We start from the raw sequence: 21,716 nt of genomic DNA on the forward strand, positions 1-21,716 counted from the left end.
AGAAAATGCATCAAATTAAAGGATGTATCTTTGCTGCCAGGAATTATTGGAGGATAGATGAGTTCTAGGTAGATGAAAAAATGAAACTGTAGCATCTGTATTTGAAAAAAAAAAAAAAAAAAAAAAAAGTAAAGGATTTATAGACCACTCAGCCTAGGAAAATAAAAGAACAAATGATCAATTTTTAACTGCTTAGAAAAGAACAAAACGATAACTAATATCTATGATGTATCACAAATAAGTCACATACCGAGCAATTTACGTTGGGAATGTAGCAACAGGTCTCACGGATGGATGAAGACCAACCACTGCCATATATCTTCTCTCTAGTTTTTTTACCCTCCCACATGACATTCTCATAAGCTACCAGCAAATAAGTAAGTTACAAGGAGCAAATATTGTACAGATGTGAAACTGTTTGGAAAGCTGAACACAGAGTAGTTATACACCAAACCAGGAGGAGGTACTGAGTTGTTTTCCAGAGGGGCTGTCCTGCTTCTGATACTGTTAAATACTTGCATAACAACTCAGTGAAATGGAGTACAGAGGCAAAGTAGTAAGCAAATTAAAACTGTTTTAACTGAACAAGACTTCAGTTCAAAACAATATTGCCAACATGGAGAAATGACACGAGGAATTTGAATAAGGGATGGTCAGAGGCTCTTTGTTGCAGCAGGAACAATTACCTGAACACACAAAGCGTGGGGAACAAGCAATTAGGAAACAGTACTTCAAAAAGCCATCGGAGATCATGCTGGACCATAAACTGAACGTAACAACATATTATTGCATAAAAGTGATCTTTACTATGGGATGCATAAGTGTAGTACAACCCATTGCAAATAAAAGGCAATCTTTCTGCTGTCCTGCGCTTTTGGAGTGTTGTTTCATTTCTGCACCTCACTGCAACACTGGCTGGGATAGTGTCCAAAGGAGAGGAAAAAGCAGAATAAATAAAGAGAAATAATAAAGAGAACATGTATAGAAACACAAAGGTACACATTCAACAGTAAAGACTACGGAGAAACCAGTGTATGTTATTGAGGAAAAAAATAAAAAAAAAAAATCTAGGAGCACAGATAAGGAAACAAGACACAAATCAGAGGGAGAATACAGAAGGTCCACTGCAGGATATTTTTAAAAGTAAGGAAGGCAGAATGTTAGGAATGATCTCGCCATTTGCTTTTTGAATGCTATGCTCCACCCAATCTATCTTTTCTATGATCCTGTTTTTCTGGAAGAGCACAGAGAACGTCCTGCGGAGGCATTACACCAGGTTTTGGAATCAGTCACTCTTTCTGACGCTGCCTAAAATATTTTCTGCTTACTCATTCAACGAAGACACCAAACCAAGCAGAATAAAGTTTCTGCTTGAAAAGCTTTTCCTGCAACAATGCATTACAAAATAAAGAAGTGAGAAGCTGAAATCAACCAGTTCTAAAATACAGATGTGGACTATGTTTAATGGAAATAAACCTGACTTACCACATGCAGTATTGTCTTACAGATATATACATATCCCCCCAGAAAAGTGTGTATGTGTATGTGCATACGTATATACATGTATATATATGTATATATATGTATATGTATGCATAACCTTAGTTGTAAGTACAGCAGACATTTCTAAAAACTTCTTTCCTTTGGGCAACCAGTACATTTTAAATTATTATTATTTTATTTAACTACTAAATTCAAATAATATTTATTATGCTTTGGGCATTTTAATTTACTTCCTATTTCCATCAAAAAGTTGCTCAACATAAATCCAAAGTAAAAACCTGCCTACTCTAATGACAAAACATCTCACAACAACATACTTAAAACATTTTTCTTAAAGTCTGTGGGGAAGCTTCAGCTACTACAGCAGGCAATAGAGGCACACCTCAATTAGTATTTCCAGTTCTGTAAAATATTGCTAAGAAAATCCAGAATGATGTTAAGAAGAATTACTATTTCTAAAATGTGATATCTGAACTTAGTAAAATGAGAAAATAAATTCTTTGAAAATAATTCCCTAGATAACAAGGAAATACTATACGTTCCCCCATGAATAGGATGCTAGACTTTCTCTTGAAGGCTATCTCCACTTTTTACTGTCTTAATGTAACAAAGGCTTGCTTCTTATAAAAACATAATTAAGTCAGCACAATAAAGCAGTTTGGCATTCTAGGGGAGCCTGTAAGAGACTATTTTTAGAATCCTTTAATGGTGACTTATTTTCTTTAATTAGCTACATCAAGGGAGCACTCTCCACAGAACCCAGGGCATGCATTCAACTATCTTCTATTAGTGGTCAAACATGCAATTGATTTATTGCTTTTTTTTTTTTTTTTTTTTTTTTTTCCCAGCTTTACTAGGTAGATGAACGTTGGAGCAAGAGGAGTAATTAGTGGGATCCGATATCACTTAAGGAAAAAATGCTTCTTTAATAATTTTTCAAAGTACATTAACTGCTGTAAACAACACATGAAACTTTCACACTTAACTGTACAGAAGGTCCACAGAAGCACATAGTGAAGATGTATCAGAAGGCACCCATCCCACCTTTCCCATGGAAAAAGCATTGTTACTCAGAACCAGTCTGCACAACACTGATGGACCGTATAAATATCTCTACAGTTGCAAAAGAGAGTAAATAAGATGTCAAATTAACCCAGACAAACAGTTGATTTCCCTTTCAAGTATGAGGTGTTCTACTGTCAAAAAATTATCTTAATTCTTTTCCAATGTCTGATTAAACTAAAACAGTAAAAATAACTACTGGTCTTTGAATTATCTCAACCTAGAAAGATCTCTCAGAGAAAACAGAGACCTCCAGAGGATCATTTCCAATTCCCAATTGTTACTGTACTACAGCTAGTTCCTAGAACCAGATGTAACACAACTAAACTGCCTTGGTGGTTCAGTGGTCTGAAGCATGTAGGAGCTCGTGAAGAAAGGCAAAGAAAGGCACAAGTTGTTCACAGACTAAATATCAGACAATTTACCGAAGACTGAACAAAAGATCTCTCGTGGCAGAGTGAATGTGGGAGTGTATTACAGTAAATGTACAGAAAGAAAGAATACATTGAATACATGGCAATAATACACTAAAGAAGGGAAGTCACTTAACAGCCCTTATCTGAAAGGAATGATCACTGTTTGCTTAAAAAGAAAAAAAAAAAGTCACCCACACCTTGTTAACATCTTTGGGAACGAAGAGTTTCTGCCTCTTCCTTTGCAGGATGAGTGATCACCTTGTTTTGTTGGAAACCATTTATGACTAAAGGAAGACAAAGGAAACAGCCAACGATCCCTACATCTAATTCTACCCCTGCATCTAATTCATCACAGAACTGAAAAAGAACAGGTAGCAGTCAGTTATGTCAATATAAATGAGAAATTATTCCACTAAAATCAACAAAGCCTCATCAGAGCATCACTTAGAGAAGAGTTTGGTATTCAGACTTTACAGAGTTAGGAAAGGGTTTTGTTTAGTTTTCTTTTCTGCTCAGCTCTCTCACTAAAGACAGCCATTTGCTGAATGTTACATTGCAAGGTAAGTCCTTAAAGATTGCAATTTAGCAGGGATAAATTTCTAATATTTAAATTTCTGGTGTTTACCATATTGGCTAATCAATTGAAAATTACTTCTGTGATTATCAAGTAAATTTGATAATAAACCTACTTGAAAAAAGCTGGTGAGGAAGTCCTTAAGATAAACCAGCTATTAACAAATATCCAAATACTGTTTGTCAATGCAGTTTTTAAGTACTGTCAGAGTATTTTTTCAACAGAAACTGATTAATTTTCAAACGTTCTGAGATGTCTTACAGCATTACTTGATTGCTGAGTTTCACTTCCTTCCAAAGATGCTTGGAGAGTGACTGCAGTTAAAAATATGCAGTGATAGCTCAGTGACAGCTACTATTAGTAGGAGCGGTGGTGATGCAGTCGCCCATGATTTAGCTACTTTCTTATAAAATACCCTGCCACTGAATGTGCTCACTGATCATGATGCCCAAAGGGCTTCCTTAGGTTTGAAATGTATAAATAGTAAGGTGAATAATGAAGCCAGCACAAAAATAGTTAAACTGATCAATAAGTTTGCTACTTTTATATATATATATACACGCATTTATTTTTTATTCTAAGACAAGGCTCTAATGCCGAATAAAACAGCAGTATTTTTCCTTAAGATGTGTGAGGTAGAGAAAGCCCAAGTTTTTATTTTATTGACACAGATTTTAACAGTAGTACAACACATTTTTTAAGCAAAATGCTAAAAAAAAATGCATGCATTTGGAGAGATGTTTGATGGAAGAGATTCTATATGTACCCCTCTGTAAATCAGAGTCTTCTAACAGGCCGGTTTCCAAAACTGCCTTCCACTCTAACTTGTGCTGCCAGCGGAGGATGATACCAGATCATTGGTACCACGCACTAAAGCTCTCAGAAGTTCTGACCAGAGGAGAATCATGGTAGACAGGATACAACAAGAAACATGACAAAACAAAAAATCCCTATTACAGAAAGCTACAAAACTATAAGGGAAAGTAAGTGAACCCTGATAAACAGGAGAGGATAACGGTGCAGGTGGCTTAAAGTGCACCTCAGACCATTTGCATCACTTGTTTAAGGTTTGCCTCTCAGGTTACAGCTAACAGCCAATTCAAGAAGAAAAGAGGTGAACAAGCAATTAGTAATTCTTGAGCTTTTCAGATTTAAATTTAGACACTTAAAGTTTGATTAATTAGGCCTGGACCTTAGTTTCAATTAACCTTTCTTCCAGTTGTCTTTCTCATCTTCCTCTAAAAATGAACTAAAGATCTCCCCTCTTCAGGATAGTTTATATATGCCAAAAACAATAATAATAAAAAATATAAAAATAAAGAAGTATTTACTGGAGAATTCATTCTGTAAAAGTAAGGTCAAAGAAGCAACCACACTTCTGGATGTAACACATTGTGAAGAAGTTCCACAAAGCTGAGTAACTCAACCACATAGCTCAAAAGACAATTTTCACTGACACATTCTACTATAGTTTAAAAACAAATAGCGGAATTGACAAAATACAGAGTATTCAAATTTCATTAACAGAATTAAGCCTTCTACATAAATTCCAGCTCTTCTTTTTGTATTAAATTCTTTACAAATTTTCCCTATAATCTGTTATTAAAACTTCTGTCTGGAATGAACGAGGCATTTAAGACTGAGACTGCTGGCATGGATGCTACAGTCCTCTTTGTATTCACAAAGTAGAATACCATGAGCAATCTAGTAGCGAATTTGACAGCACTATTTGTTTTATATTTGACCTTTAAGGCCAGGATCAACTGCAATCAGATGAGATTCACATGATTATTGTAAAGTTTAAGAAAGGAAATGACAGTTCTTTTTTTTTTTTCTCTCCTTAGTTAATGCCTAAGGCAGGGAAAAATCACTGAGAATTACCATGATAACTGGTTAAAAGAGAGTTTACAGAAAGAACATTATAAACTTTCAGAAAGCAAAATAGCTTGGATAAATTTTTACTCCCTTTTATCACCTCTACTTTATGCACACTATTGCTAATAAAACACAAATAATAACCCGAAGTCATCTGCTACTGACAGGTTGTTCTCTCTGCAGCTATTTGCAGTTTCTCAGTTTATGCATGCACATGGAGTTTTCACACAGTAAGAAGTTATTTCTGAAATAACTTCGATTGGTATTCGATTGGTAGCTCCACCTAGTGTTGTTCATCATCTATTCCAAAAGCAACTGCAAAGCAGAGAGCTAGACAGAACACATAGACTTTTGCTCACTGCTTGTAAAAGCAGCTCCTCTTATGCCTTCCACATAGAACTGATTTGTGCAACACCCACGCAGGAACCTCATTTTCACCAGTACTGACTAGGAATAGCACTCATTGCCATACATTTCTAAAACATGCCAAACTCTTCATTTTTGAGGCTTTTGGAGAAAGGCATTAAATCGATTTGGGACTCAGTATCTTCAATACACAGACGCCTTTACACTGTGTTAGCTCTACCTGAATTGCAGCAACAGTTTAGTTGTAGTCAGGGTTGTGGCAGAATCACAATGCAGACAGGGCTGATTCAATCCATGCAACTCTGCCGTTATGTCGGAGAAATACAACACAGGAAATAGTGAAGCTTACATAAGAACCTTCAAAAGGGAAAGTATTCTGGAATGGAGTACTGTACAAGCTATAAGATGACTACTAAGTTTGCATGTAGGAAAAAATGTTTAGTTAAAAAGCAAGTTTTCTATTTCTCAAATTAATTGATTATTTGTATTTAGTTCGCCAAAATACGAGTTGCAGAAATGTTTAGGTCTTAGGATAACTTGATATAATAATTCATTAAGCATGTGAAATCCGCAGATCATGATTTTTTTTTTTCTTACTAGCACCAATCTGTAAAACTTCCATTTTACTCTTCTACAAATCATACGAATAAGGCTAACAGCAAGTAAGCAGATCCAGCAAATCTGAATGTCTCCTAATATCTGAGGAGAATTCAAACTTTCTCTACACAATAACTACCAGAACTTAAGCAAAAAGTTTTTGTCACAGAAAAGCAAAACGTGTGCTGTTGTCCCAACACAACACCATATTCTAAGTGATGTCGTTCATCTAAATTCATGTTCTAGAACCTGAAGAGTTAACATCACTCACCTCCAGGCCCTGCTGACGCTACTGACTATATACTTGGAGACAATAAAGGACGTTTAGCATCACAGAGTGGAAGGCATAAACTGGATGACCGAATCTAGTCTTCTGCTCCCTCAAGAACCACAGCAGAAACTTATTCTGCAGGTCCTTAAGAGGTGTTGGGCTCAGACAGACAGCCTGTTTCAGATCTCACCCTGAAAGCCAGAAGTCTTATTCAAGTTCTGAGCCTCTTTTTATTTTGGACCAGTTTCTTTATGTGCCTGCATTATTATTCTTAAGTAGCTCATGGTATACCAAATAATAAGCAACCTACGTTTTGTTTTCAATCGTTATGCCTATAGATTTTTTGGCAGTCTACTTTATAAATCTGAAAATAAATTAAAATAAATCAAAACTATTAAAAAAAAATACACACTTGCCTGTAAGCATTAATGTAATCCTTTCTGTGTTGCAGAAGAAAATCTTTCAGCTTCCCAATATTGGAAATCTAAAAGAAGAGAAACCATATTAAACGCCAAAGTTACATAAATTAATATTTTCTTATGTTTAAAGTTCAGTAATTCCATTCCTCAAACATGAATTAGTAAAATTAATTTTGTAACAATTAATTTTCACGTTTTTCAAGCAATCAGTACATAAAAATCATGGAAAGCTCTGTTGTATGAAGGCAGAACTTATAAAGGAATAGTAAAAATGTATGTCTTGTGTACAAAAAGCATAAACTAAATATTAAATACTAGCAAACAAATATTAAGCATATCACTAAACATTACTAAACTTTTCAAAGTGATATGAACCAGAAACCAAGAAGCCAACATATATCTCAGAAAATAAATTCATTTCAGATTATAGAAGAAAATTTTTAACATTTTGCTGATGAAGAGCGATGCAAATACTCAAATTCAGTTACGAGAACTTGTAGAGCAAGGTGCTGCCCCCTCCTTCCTATTTGTGCAGCAATAGAACGAGTGACCAGTTTGTGCCTGAACCCAGGCATCATCTCTATCATCTGGCATGTTTTGCCAGGGAATATATCCATTCCCCGCACCCCCCCCCACCCCACCCCACTTTTTCTGGATTTCTATTTCTGGATTTCCACTTGACCATGGATACATTTTTGATGTAAATTCATTTGATTATCAAAGCCTTTACAGAGATCTTTAGAAAAGATTAAAAAAAAAAAAAAACTCCTAAAATATGAAAGAACTTTGGAAAACTTCAGTTGAATTTAAAAGATTTGGTGTAGCATCAGACGCTACTTATCTTAGAGAATGGAAGAAGTACAGAAATCCAGTTTTAAATCAGACATGGAAACAAGATGAGTACCAATATGACTTCCTTAACAGGTCATGAAGTAGACACGATGGGGCCAAGGGCAGGGAAGAAATTATATACATTACCGGTAGGTATTTTCAAGGTGGGAAGTGCACAGGGAACCCTTCTAAAGCATATTCTCAAATATTCATTAATAATTCAGCTTTAAAAAGCAGGCAAGGAATTTTACAGAGCAATAGTTGTTTTAGTTTACAAATAAAATAAATGTGGTTTACTCCATGTATCTGGGAAAAGGCATCAGAAGCCGTTCAAGTCTTAAAATCCTATTTTCATGCAAATGGTCCTTGTAATTAAACAAACAAAAAACCACAGAGAAAGAACACAGAGTAGTTTGCATAAACAGAAGATTAATTCCCCCAATTATTTTTCACAAGATCTGAAAAAAAAGAAGAAAAAATATACTTAGACAGACTGCTGTGATTTGCAGTCTAAATGTCTAAAATGCATTTTCCTGCACAAATAGATGTGTATACTTTTCCCTGTTATCACTTGCTGTTTCCTTTTTACTATAACCCATGGTATCAGATAAGAATTTTCCCAATTTCCACGTTTTAAGTTTTCCATATGATTAACAACACAAAGAATTTTATCCCAGTTACAGCAAACGGAGTTTGGTCATTATCTCCAGTAGATCCAAACTTTCCTAAAGTGTGTTAGCATGGTCATAAGCAACAAGAAGAGAAATACTGAAATCACTCCTCAAGATCAACAAGGCACGAAAATTAAGTCAAACCATTCTATAGCTGTTCCTCCCCATCACCACCAGAACATAATTTTTGTATTCTGATCTCTTTCTCAGCTCCGACTTCGTACATCATGAACTTTGCTTAATAGGTAAATTGAGCTTGACCATAAAAGCAGAACATTTTAAAAAGTCATACAGTGTTTCAGCAGAACAATAATCCTTAATAGGCAGAAAGAAAGTGCTATGGAGGACAAAGAGTGGAAACGTGAATTCAGAGACAAACTCCAGAACATTTACATTAATACGTGAACAAACACTAGACTAGAAAAGAGATTAGCAAAATTTTATAAGTAATAAATCTTAATATTATTGCAATAGCCACAATTTAGGGGTGATTAACAAGCAGAAAGAATCAGAATGACAAGCAAGAACACTGTCTTACAGTAATTAATTCATCTAGTCACAAAGAGCATTCTATTTAGGCTAAAATTGTCATCGTGTGTTTGAATTGCACTGACCCCACTTTGCCTCTCCTTCATTTGTAAGGCTATTTTCATGAATTTAGAATGACACCATTATGCCCATACTTGCATCGAGCTCTTAGTTCCCAAGATTTGCATCAGAAGTGAGACTTCTTGTTCTGCTTTCCCTCAAATCCTAACAGCATCCTCTGGGATCTTGCACTGAGGCTATTTCTCTTTTGCCTTATCTTATTGTGGACTACTGGCATAGTTGTGAATTCAATTTGTCTTTACAGCATCAACAAAATAAAGCGATTTTTATGAAAAAGGTCTCACTAGCATTAAATAAAGGGACTGTGAATTTTATCTCACACACACACACCTTTTTTCTTTTTCCTTTTTTCTTTTTCTTTTTAAAGGTACAATGCTTATCTTCTACAGACACAAAATATCCATGATTATACAAATATAAATCTTAAAGATATCTCCAGGGTCATCAACTGGCATTTATTCTGGGGTTATCAGAGGCACACCATACACTCTTTACAGACTTATCAAGCTCCATCCTAAGGGCAATAAAGCCTCTTCCTCTTCCAACCGACGGCCTTTATGAGAATCTTACTGCTCTTACTATGAATTAGAACTGCCAAAATTTCAGGTTTCCTAATGACCAACTTCCACCCATCTGTTCTTGTTTCAAAACAGTCCTTTCCCTTAAGAGCTCTTCTTCCCTTATGAGTTTACTCTAAATTATCTTCCCAACACCTTCAACCCAGAAAAAAGACCCCGAGCTTTTAGTTTCTTCACACAGGGTAGTTCTGAAGTTGCTTAATTCGTAAGTTTTCTTTGCATGTGGTCCAGTTTCTATCAATCCTCTTCCAAAGCAAATGTCCAGAAGGGCACACGCTGGTGTTCATACTTCGTTACTCACCTGGAAATGTTTTTTGCATTTTTTTTTTTCATTTTGCATAACCAATTTGCATTGGTTAGCTCAGAGCTTACTCCTTGTTTTGGTCAGCATTTGGTCAGCATTTCCTCATCACTGCATTTTACCAAAATCTTACTTTTTTTTTATTACCCCAAATGAGCACAGTGTTAAATATGATTACTTTTAAAACTCAATCCCAGAGTAATTCAACCATTAACCTTCAGTACAGCACTTCTTTCAATGCAGAACTACTGCTTCTGCTACAGCCACATCGTATTCAGGTAGTATTTTCTCTGCTAATCTCCTCTAGACTTATTAGCACTTTATCAGCCCCTTTACCATCAGACACCAGATCTTCTTAATAAAGGAAATACGTTTTTCTTAAAGCATCAAGTTGGTTGGGCATATACTATTTTTAGTACGGCATGAAATCATACTCCACTGTATCTTACTTTCTATTTATCTTTTTCCACTTAAAGTCTTTCCTGAAGCCTGGAACACCTCTGCATCAGACTAAAAGCCCTGCTGATGCCATAATCATTTTTTCTCTGAGGACTTAATTATAGGCATTAAATTTTGCCCTCTGATCAAATGGTACCATCACCAACTCAATGTGTTTTCACTAAAAATAGCTGCCATTGGACTTGTTTCTGAACACTGCCCAGGGATTATCCGATAAGTGTGACTTGACTTCATTAACACAGAGATTTGCTACAAGTTTCCAGCCTCATGCCCTGGTTCCCAGTACCTACCTTGCTTTTACCCTGCTGGACCATGGCTCTCTCCATATTAATTCAGTCTGGAAACCACAACTGAGCTTTTCATAATATATACTCCAGCTGCATGACAAATCCACTTTTTTTCTCTCATTCTCTTTTTATTTACATACTTAGAGTATTTTAACTTGCAGGCTTTTTCATACCATTAGTTAAGTCACCGTGAACTTTCCAAGCCTGAACTTTATCCTTACAAAGTCTTCCCTTCTGCAACAATTTTCTTGGTCAACCAGTCTCTCCTTCTGCCATGTCCCCTGCTCCTTATTGCTTCTGGGCTAGTTTTTCATATATATCTATATATTTTTTGTTATCTTCTCTAATTAATCTTTCAAGCAGACACGGAACAATTTTAAATCCCACTTGTATTTTAGTGTATCCATTTTTCCCCATTCCGTTTTCCCATCCATCGTAATTGCAACTTCCTATCTGCCATACACGCCTGCTTTCAAAACAATCACCCCACCAGTCTACACAGCCTTCAAAAGGATAGATGAAAGCAATTTGAAGATGAAGCACAAACACATCTCAGTACTGGCCTCCCGTCATAGTTCTTGGAAATTAACTGTCTTCCTCTCTGAAAGTCTGCAGCAGAGAAATAAACCTCTCCTTCAGCCTTGAAACAAAGAAATGGTTTCCTTCTTTCCCCGGAGGGATAGGAGGGCTTAGAGAAATGCTCTTCACAGTTGCAGTACTCTTGCTCTATGTTAAGAGCAAAGTTATCTTATAGAGAAGAACGCCACTGAATTTCTGGATAACTGACACTTTTATGAGAATCTGGGGAAAAAATACATTTCCTCCCAATATTGCCAACATCAGTTATAGCGTTACATTAACAGCATGTTCTCAAACTGCTGTTCACTGCCAGAATACCAAAGATTACTTTCTTTTTGACAAAAACATACAGTCCCAGACTTTCCCTCATCCATCCGCGTTCCCACCTGCACTCTGCACTCTGGCTGTCCCGTGAGGGTCAGTACCACACAGTGACACACTGGAATGATTTTCTTAAAATTATTCTTCTGGAAATTGGGCTAATAATGTTTAAGAGTAAATGCAAACAATCTCTTGCATTTGTTTTGACACCCAAATATTTTTATCACCGCAAGGCAGAAGAGAAGCTAGACAGCACCAGTAGGGAACTTCCTAAAAGATGCATCTGCCATGAAACATGGTGCACATAATTACAACTTAAGAAACTTAAAATGATAACCCACACACTCAGGTACAGAAGTCAGAGACTCCAGGTGTTACTTAACCCCCCAAGCAGGGTTCTGGCAATGGAAACCTGTTTCTCTGCAGTGAACCAGCAATCATTATCCACTGGGTGGCAACACCAGGGTAAGCACTGTGCATCATGTAAGTAAAAAGCTCTCTATAAATTCACATTAAAGTCTGTAATGTAACTTTTTAAAGTCACTTTAGGTTCCAGTTTATACTTTACCTTCATTTCAAAGATCATCTTCATTGTACACTACCTCTTTAACACATGTATCTGTGTTCTGTTGCCCCTGCAGATTTTCAAATGACTTTTATTAAACCATAAAAGCAACTATTGCATATAATGCAGGTCCAGCACAAAAAGAAGCTGTGAATGGCTGCCATCTGCTACCACAGGTGGCATGCACAGCTCTATTTATACTTGGGGCCTGCACTAGGAAATGGTAGATGTTGTTCTGTTTAGAGATTTTTCTTACTATTTTAGAGGAGCTTATATTTTTAAATAAGAAGATAAACAGGAAAGCACTCCCAGCTAAGCAGCATCTTCAAAAGATGTGTATGCTTTGAACAAAGACGCTGATTATGTTTCTTGCAGTATCTTAGCAATACATACAACATTTCTTTCCACTCGCCACAAAGAATTGATCGCTCACGAAACAGTAGGTTCCAATTTGCATACGCTTAACCCACTGCAAGAAGCAGCAGCATTGTTTACGATTAAAATGATTGGGGTAGGTTCCCGTGACATATTGTAGGGAGAAGTTGACTGTGCTGAATAGTCATTTTCACTGAACAAACATAGCTTTTTATCAAGTTTACTTTGCTACCGGAACAATGCGCAACTATTTGCTACCGTATAAAACCGACTGTTGCACTCCGTACTATGCTTCCACTCTGAATTTTGAAAAGATGTTAAAGAAAACTTTAAAAATACTTAAAAAGAAAATATAATGGAAAGACTGCAACAGTTGTAAGAGACACTGCATTTACTGTTGCTTGATTCAGCAGCACACTGATAAGCACAACAGATGAAACTCCCTTGTTAATTGTAAAAAAAAAAAAAAAAAAAAAAAGTTACCAACAGGAATTTTACATTGAACTTTTCAGTATGTCCAAAAAGACTGATCTTCAAATGTTTATCTAAATAGATTTCATTTATAGATCCATTAAAACGTAGCTACATTTTACAATCCCCTCCGCAAAATGGAAAATAATAATAATAATAATAATATCATCTAGCTACCTATCATGTTTCCATTTCTAAAATTACAGTCAACCTGATTATTTCAGAAGAAATTCAGAATTTCAGTGAAATATTAGGTGATGTTCAGGGGCTGCATGTTTCAGGCCAAAAAAGTACAACCTTAGTTCTAGTAGGAGGTATAGCAATCAACAAAGAAATATAAACTTTTTTTTGTTTAATCACACATGAAAACCTAATTGTTTCAAAAAATAGAGGAAGTTTTCCATGCTTAGTGCAAATGTTTTCTGGAATTGGCAATGAAACCTAACCAACATTATAGATACCATAAACAGAAAATCAATTTTTACTAAACAAAGTGTAGAATTAAGAGCTTGGGCTCTTAACAAAACTATTGGAGTTGGGAAAGGCTGGTTAGGAAGGCTTTGATACAGAAATGTCTCCTATGGAAGCTTTTTTCACTGCAGAATACCTTTGATGAGATAGAGGTATGAACTTTTAAAAAGAATTGTATACGAAAGACCAGATTCCACTATTTCCTTACATGTTATATTTTAAACACTGTAAACCCACTGAATTCACCACAGTTTCTGCAGCATTGTTGCCCAGAAACATATTGCTTTTCTTTTTTTTTTTCTTTTTTTTTTTTTTTTTTTAAGAAAAAAATGAGTTCTGCACTTCAGAAAGTTGAACCTTCAGAACACGCAGTGATGCAATTCCCTGCTATGATGACACACACCAAAGATGACACCGAGATACTGAGCTTCAGCTCTGAATCTCCTTGGCAGTGTGGAAAACCGTTGGTTAAAAAGATGTTGATGTTAAATTATTTCTAGCCCATTAGGTGGTGCTGTCCTACCGGAATGCACAGCCGAGGAGCACTGCACCGCCTCAAAATGCCAATTGGCCAGTTTTCAGATGATTTGTCTCTTGAGGGTATACATTTGGTTTAGGTTTCCACAGCAAACGGTAAAGTTTCTAAAATAGGTCACGCGGATCAATTGCTCTTGTAATCTGAAACCCAAAAGAGCAAATAATATCTAAACAATGGCATGGGGGTGGCCCTACACTCAAATGGGGTAGGAGAAAGCGAGGAGACAGTCAGCCTGGCTACCTCTAATCTCATGAAATTGGGACTTGGTTCAGTTTCTGCTTTCCATCAGCATATATGTTACAGCAGCAGCAACGGGCAGGGAAAAATTTTAATTGCGTTTTATTAGTAGTCTTTCATTCATAGCGAAGTAATGAACAGAACCAAGAATGGGTATGTGCTGTATTTAAAAAAAAAAAATAAATAGTATGGTATGTGGGGTAAAAACATTCAAAATTAAAATAATTCGATTACAACCATGAAAATGAAGTGTTTACCTTTGAAGAGTGAAAAGATGGCATAAAAAAAAAATAAGATCAAATATGTAATATTACCAGTATTTCTATAATTTAAAATAAAATTGGTGGTGGTGGAGATGATAGAGTTATAAGGAATTATTACAAAAGTTTACATTAGCCACCAGTTCACATTTTGAATACTCAGCCTCTAATTACACTTTGGATGTGCATTTAATCATTTTGATATATTTTTTTTATTCACTGTTGATTTTACAACCTGGAAAATTTGGTAATAAATAACTCAATATCAGCCTAAAAGCTTCAAATCTCACCTTACTGTGCTTTCTTTAAAAGATAATCTATTTGTATGGGATATACGATTTGATGAAGTAAATGATGGAGAGACTGTTTTTGTGATTTTCTGGCACAATTACAAACTATTTTTCTTAAAGATTTTTCTAGTAGAAGCAAAGTACAATTAAGACCTAAAAGCATGAAAGCTCCAGTTCCCCACTGACCATAATAAAGACCAAAAACACCCAGTATTATCACTGGAATTAGGTTTTATTGGGGTATTATTTGGGGTGGTATTTTTTTTTTTTTTTAGTGTGTATAGTGCCAAGAGCAAACTCCGACTGTGTAGAAAAACTATTTTACAGGTATTGATTAAAAAATCAAACACTGAAATTATCATAATGCATATTGTGTGGTGTAACAAAGCATTTAAATGGTTTTATTCCAGGGATTTATAAACACAGGAAAAGTCTGTTTTATAGATAATTACATAGAAACTGATTTTTAATTCTAAATCAAAAAACTGCAACACATGTAGAATTTCAATAAAGACATCTGTGTTAGTTTTGTCACTGTTTTCTTACATCTTGTGGGAATAAACTTGTTTGATACCCACATGTACAGAAGTGCATCTAAATATTCTGAAAACTGCAGAGGGTCAACAGGAACATGAAGTGACCTTGAGAAAAAAAATAACAGCCTTTCTAAAATGTAAAGTCAAGCTAAATGTTTTTATTTAACCAGTCTTCATCTACTCTCTCTGTGGCAACACATACTTTCAATAAAAAAAGCAACATCTGACTTTAATAAAACTTACTATTTCCCTTTTTCTTGTTTATTGTCCAAGTCTAATCATAACTTTCTTTAGCATTTATATTTTTACACAATCATCCAAAACCTCATTGACTAAAATATAAACTCCACAACAATTGTGGGGAATGTTTTGGTTGAGAGATAAAAGTAAATTGGCCAAAAATACATATTTGCAATAATTGGCCTTTACCATTGCTGTTCAAAACACCCCACTCACAGCACTGCAGTGACTGCGTTAAACTTTGCTTGTGTCTGCGAGAGAAATTTTTCTCATCCCTTGTTCTCACAGGCTAAACTCATTTAGTGTTACATATTCCTGACTCAAATATGTTTTACGATATAAAAAGATTTGCAGTCCCATTTAATGCATAGCCAGTAATGAAAGGTTACTCTATCTCAGCATCATTATGAAATTCAGGATCCACATTTTTACAGCGCAATTCACAGAAAATTCATGTGTTTAACTTTGGGACTAAACTCAATCAACGTCAGTGGAAGTCACCATGGGGCGCAGAGGCAGTGTGCACGTGGCATCAGCTGGGCAGGCTCCTCTCCGCTGCAGCTCCCTGCTCTTCTTGCAGGCCGACCCTGCTTCCACTTCTGCATATTTTCTGCAGACACCAAAACACCCATACCCTGATGCAGCACCATAGAAGGAACTTACTGCATCTCAAACCCCTACCACCCTGTCCAACACAATGCAGGGGAACCAGCTCCATTTTGTTTCAGTGTTCAAGTCTTTCTTTATGGATTTTTGTAACTGGCACAATACTGTTCTTAGTACAGAAATCTTTTCATTACATTTCAACACCTTCATTTTTATTATGCTGGTGTAAGATCACTTCAGTGGTTGCTTTAGTACTTGCATCAAATTGTGAGGTTCTTCCCCATTAAAACACAAAGAGGACGGGACCAAGGAAGTGTCTAGTCTGCAAAGAGAAAGTCATTGCTCCTCGCCTAAAGGACATGTAGATCAAGCGCAACAGCAAATAAATAGAAGTCTGGGAAGATGCTAATTATGAACACATTAAGATTTCAGTTCAAGTGCTTTATGGTATTGGCAGAAAAATTAAGACAAAGTATTTACTTTTTTTTTCCTCCTGTTCATGTAACAGAAAACCCCAAGACCTGGATCATCTACCGTAAGTTTTAGGAGCTCACTGGGCTACCTGGTCACTGTAGGTCTGTACATAGTTGATGAGGAAAGGCACTCCAACAGTGGCTATTCACATCAGAGGTAAATCTATACAAAAAGTCTCCCAATTTAGGCAATCAGACTTCTTCCATGCCACGCCATTTGAGATAGGCTGCTTCGTTGTATTTTCTGACCGGGACAAACCAACCAAAAAAAATAAAAAAATAAAAGCCCACCTTCATCCCAGGGAAAAATAACTCAACTCCACTCATCCCAATAAAAACAAAAACAATTAGCAAAATAAAGGGGGGAGGCGGAGAGAGAGAGGGAATAGCAATTATGGTTTTAATAACTTTTACCAGACATGGATAAGAAGAGAGTAAGCCTGAAGAAAAGTATCAAGTCTGCTAATACTACTGTTCTCTCCATCTACCCTCTTTATAGTAGTGTCTTATAAAATGATAACTAAGGCAAACTACAACAGGTTCTCAACTCCACAGCAGTGGCCAGAGGTTTAATCAAAGCTCAAACTGACTTGAAACCACCACCAAGGGCTGGGGTGCCTTCCTTTATCCCCCGTAAAGAATCTTCTACCCGAGTTAGTGAAGGTCCAGCTGTAATGCTGGACAAAAGTCCCCTCCTTTAGACAACATCACTTTGCCATATTTCTGTTCAGTTAGCTACCAAATAAGCATCAGCCCCCCAGGTGTACCAAAGTGGTACAAAAAACCATCTTTGGACCTCTTAACTACAAAATGCTCTTCATATTGGTTTTGATCTGTCTAGTAAGTGCCAATTGTTTTGGCACCTGAAGAAACAGGGATAGGAGGCATGGGGAGAATAATTTCTGCTTGAAAAAAAAAATACAGTAGGTAGTCACATAGAAATTTCTCCCTAGAAAGTGCTTTCAAAATTCAGGATTGGAAAGCTTTAGCTGTAGTTAAAGGAAAATCAGTGCTATTTCATGTGTGAGTAACACCAACAGTTCAAAAGTATATTTTTTAAATCACTGAAAAGCAGAAACTCCTGACAAAAATTCAAAGTTGTAAAGCAAGACACCTTTTCTCTCCCCTCTCAGCCATGAATCTTGGTAAGATTTTTTTAAATGTCCATTTCCTGTAATTTTTGTAATTTTAGAGTGTAATTATTTATGCATGTTTATGATGCCTTTGAGGTATCATTATAAATATTTTTTAAGCATTTAAACTTAGGAAAATTAAATTATAGCTTCTCTTAAGGAGAGGCTGTCAGCCCCATTCTGAATAAACATTCACTTTTAAAAGCAATCTAGAGATTTAGGTCCCCTGAAACCAGAGAAATTAGTCTCAAGCTCATAGAAAATAGAGTAAAACAAAATCAAAACAGTACTGTTGCAAATGAAAGTTAGTTTTCTGTTTGTTTTTTTGTTTGTTTGTTTTTGTTTTTAATTCAACAGACACCTTTGTATGCAGTCATAAGATTTTAGTTGATGGGCTACTTACAACTTAATCGTATTTAATTATTTTACTTACATACTTAATCAGCAATTTGAACAAAGAATCATTAAGGTTAGAAAAGACCTTCAAGATCATCTCTATGTATTTTAATTTTACTCAAGATGCATGTAAATCAGAAAGATAAAAAGTTACAGACTTGTAGATTTATATAGCTGAAGTTATATGTAAGAAACATTTTTAAAGATAAAAGCAATCATGAGAAGCTTCTATGACACTGTGAGACCAATGAGAAGACAGCACATTTTCTTTTTGTGATTTTTTCATATAACTTTGGGAACAGCAGAGAAGAAAGAAAAAAAAAACAAACAAACAAAGAAGCATTTTTAGATGTCAGCATTGCTGAAAAATGACATTATGTTCAGGAAAAAAAAATTAAAAAAAAAAGAAGTGTTTACTATAGGGTAAGAGTACTTATGAGGTTGAAAGAAACATTACAGCATGCCCACCCTGAAAAATAATAAGTAAAGAACCTCAAGGTTAAAATAATTAAGTATTGATAGCTCAATTAAGTAACTAAAAGAAATGGCCAGATTCACAGGTATGTTCCACAATATAACATCATGACAAGAAACCACAGTCCAAAACCTAGAAAATTTTTCACAGTGCAACAGATTGAAATAGTTTCCTGCAGGAACACCCAGAACAGACACATAAATCTAACAGAAGTTGTGAAAACTATACAGTAGAAGGAATCTTCTTCAAAAGAAATATAACTGAACGGGGCACTTCTCTTATACCTATACATATCACGAAAAATTATGGGGCATTTCGAGCTGTTATATTTTCTCCATATACCAGCTGCTTATGAACCTACCTCAATCATATCAACAGAAATTATCAGACCATATTAGAAAAAAATAAATAATTGCAGTCTTATTTACAACTAGAAATCTGAACTCTATAATCAAAACTTCTAATCTGGTTCTTTTCTTATCTATTATACAACGAACAGATATATAACTGAAGAAAAGGAAGAAAGAAACTTAAGCTGCCTAAAAGCCAGAAGTTTCTAAACATAAGCACGGGAACAATTCTGAAGTCATTAAGACCCCTTTATCTACATGGTGTGACTCACTGCCTAGCTTGGCTATTTGAAAACCAGAAAGCCGCTATGATACTTGCTGCTTGAAACTATAGTTTCCCATAATTTAAATCTTTATGTTGACTTTTAGAATTTTTCTCGCTGTCTGTGAGAAAGAAATGCGTCTCCAGAATGGCATTGCTCCTTGCCTGAGGGTCCTCTAAAGGATGAAGTGAACAACGGAACATGAAAGAGCAACAGTTACAGTAGTGTTCATTTTATAGAGTATTTTTTGTTACCAATATGTAAAATTATGCCATTCTTTGCCCAAATGACTGGGTCTTAAATACGCCTATCAATTTAACCAGACTATAATCTGCAGTATTACTAGTTTTCTCCAAATACTTGTGCCCACAGATCCCTGTGCAGAACCTCATTTGAGCAAAACTGGCACCTAGCTTTTAATTCACAGCCAGAAACCAGAGCGTTACTCACAGCCACTTCAACTTTTATATTCAAGAAAACAAAGGTAATGCAAATGACACATTGCCAATATTTTAACAAGAGCTCACTCCAAAACGCTTGTGCTCTTTCCAACAGAGTGTATTTGACTTTTCCTGGCAAAGGGACTGTCTCCTGTCTTGCACAAAAGACCGAATTACACGCTGTTACTAGTCTTTCCCCCTCCATCTTTCACACACACGCATCATCCCAGGAAGAATTCTGAATTCTTCCAGCTGCACCCAAAGTCTGGGGACTGAACTCACTTCCACATTCCTCTTACCAGCACCTCACAGACCTTTTCATAAAATCTCTCTTTACCTAGCAATGCTTACCAGCAATGGCAGTAATATGTCAGAACTGCGTGCATTTGGGGCCTGCAGCAAACCGTCCCCCCAATGCCTGCTCTTCCAAAATCTCAGTTATTAGTCGGCAGCAGAGGAAACTTGGATGTGACTGTGGCAAGCTGAGCAACTGTACATGATGCATGAACCACTGTTAACGTGTCAGATGTGAGCTTCTGGTCCCCTCCTTTTCCCTCAATCTGTAGAAGAGAATGATGTTGGAGAACCAGCCAAACTCAAGGCTCACACAGATGTAAGAAAACTTGCTTAAGATGAAGTAGAAAGAAGAGACTCCGTGGAGTGAACCTTGCAAGGCCATACAAGAAGCCAGTAAGACACTGGGAATGCAACAGCCTGCTCCCATCTCCTAGCTAACTCACCTGCTTACTGCCAGGCTGCCTCTCCCTACAACGTGACTCAATTATGAAAGCATCCTGGCCACCTCTACAAGGCCTCAAGCTCACAGGAACCCACAGCTTAACGTGGCCTGTAGCTTTTTAATGGTATGCATCTACGTGGGGGTAGGGAACAAAACCAAAAAACAGCCAGTGCACAAACACGAAGAGAGAACAGAAATGAAACCCCGCATACAAACAAGGCAAAAAATTAGCACAAAGGTAGAAGAAAGAAAGAAAAGGCTTGGCTGACATAAAAGCAAACAGCATCTGCACTGAGACCCAGCACAAGTACTGAGGCAGCCAGCTGCAAAGGGCCTACATGAAGAGAGGGCTGTGGGCTACAGAGCTACCTTCACGGCTGCCTAAGAAAGGCAGCCCGCATTCTGGAAACATTACGTGACTACAAATACAGCCAGGGCTGTGGGTGCCCAGCCAGGTGAGACGTTTTCGGAAACAAGATGGCGAGCCACACATCGAGGTATTTCATATGTATTGATAGATTCATGCTTACAAGCACTGTGCAGGTTATCCAGCACCTAGGCACACTAAGAGATGGAATCACCAAAGTAAACCACCACACCACCAAGTATGTGTAAAAGCAGACCACAACCTCACAGACAAAGCTGTAAGAGTTACTAAAAAGGTCTTAGTAAGATTCAGCATTCATCACGCAGTTTCATGGTGTCTTGACAAACTGTATGCAGTGAAGAAATCAGCTCTGCCCTGTATCTTTTGTCACAGCAACTAGATGGCCCGGGTTTTGATAAAGCATATAAATGCTTTGAGGGGGGTAGAGTAACAAAACAACCAGAAAATACTTGCGTTTCAGAGGATATGAATATGTAGAAATCAGAGTAGCTATTGTAGGATGGATATCATTTGTTATGAAATTTTAACTATATCCTTGAGTAGCATGCTACTGTATTTTGCCACATCAGTGTTTCACAGCTCTTAGGTTATTTTTTTGTACAGTGTTGCATGTCAAGGACAGGGGTGATGCTACATTAAACACAACATGGACTGAACATAAGTAGAGTGATCAATATAACAGGGGAAGCATCGTGCAGGCATATGACTAGGAGTAGATGCAGTGGGGGTGGGCAAACTCACTGGGGCACAG

General features: G+C 36.5%; 1 protein-coding gene across 1 annotated transcript in view; it reads right to left on the reverse strand.

Moving 5' to 3' along the window:
* STX18 (syntaxin 18) overlaps positions 1-21,716 on the reverse strand; it is a 64,936-nt gene that overhangs the window by 24,803 nt on the left and 18,417 nt on the right. Inside the window, exon 2 of the mRNA XM_038178294.2 lies at positions 7,081-7,148. Within this exon, the coding sequence (XP_038034222.1) occupies positions 7,081-7,148 (68 nt within the window). The remainder of the gene's footprint in view (positions 1-7,080; positions 7,149-21,716) is intronic.

Source organism: Anas platyrhynchos, chromosome 4 (assembly GCF_047663525.1).
Source record: "Anas platyrhynchos isolate ZD024472 breed Pekin duck chromosome 4, IASCAAS_PekinDuck_T2T, whole genome shotgun sequence".
Taxonomy (NCBI): Eukaryota; Metazoa; Chordata; class Aves; order Anseriformes; family Anatidae; genus Anas; species Anas platyrhynchos.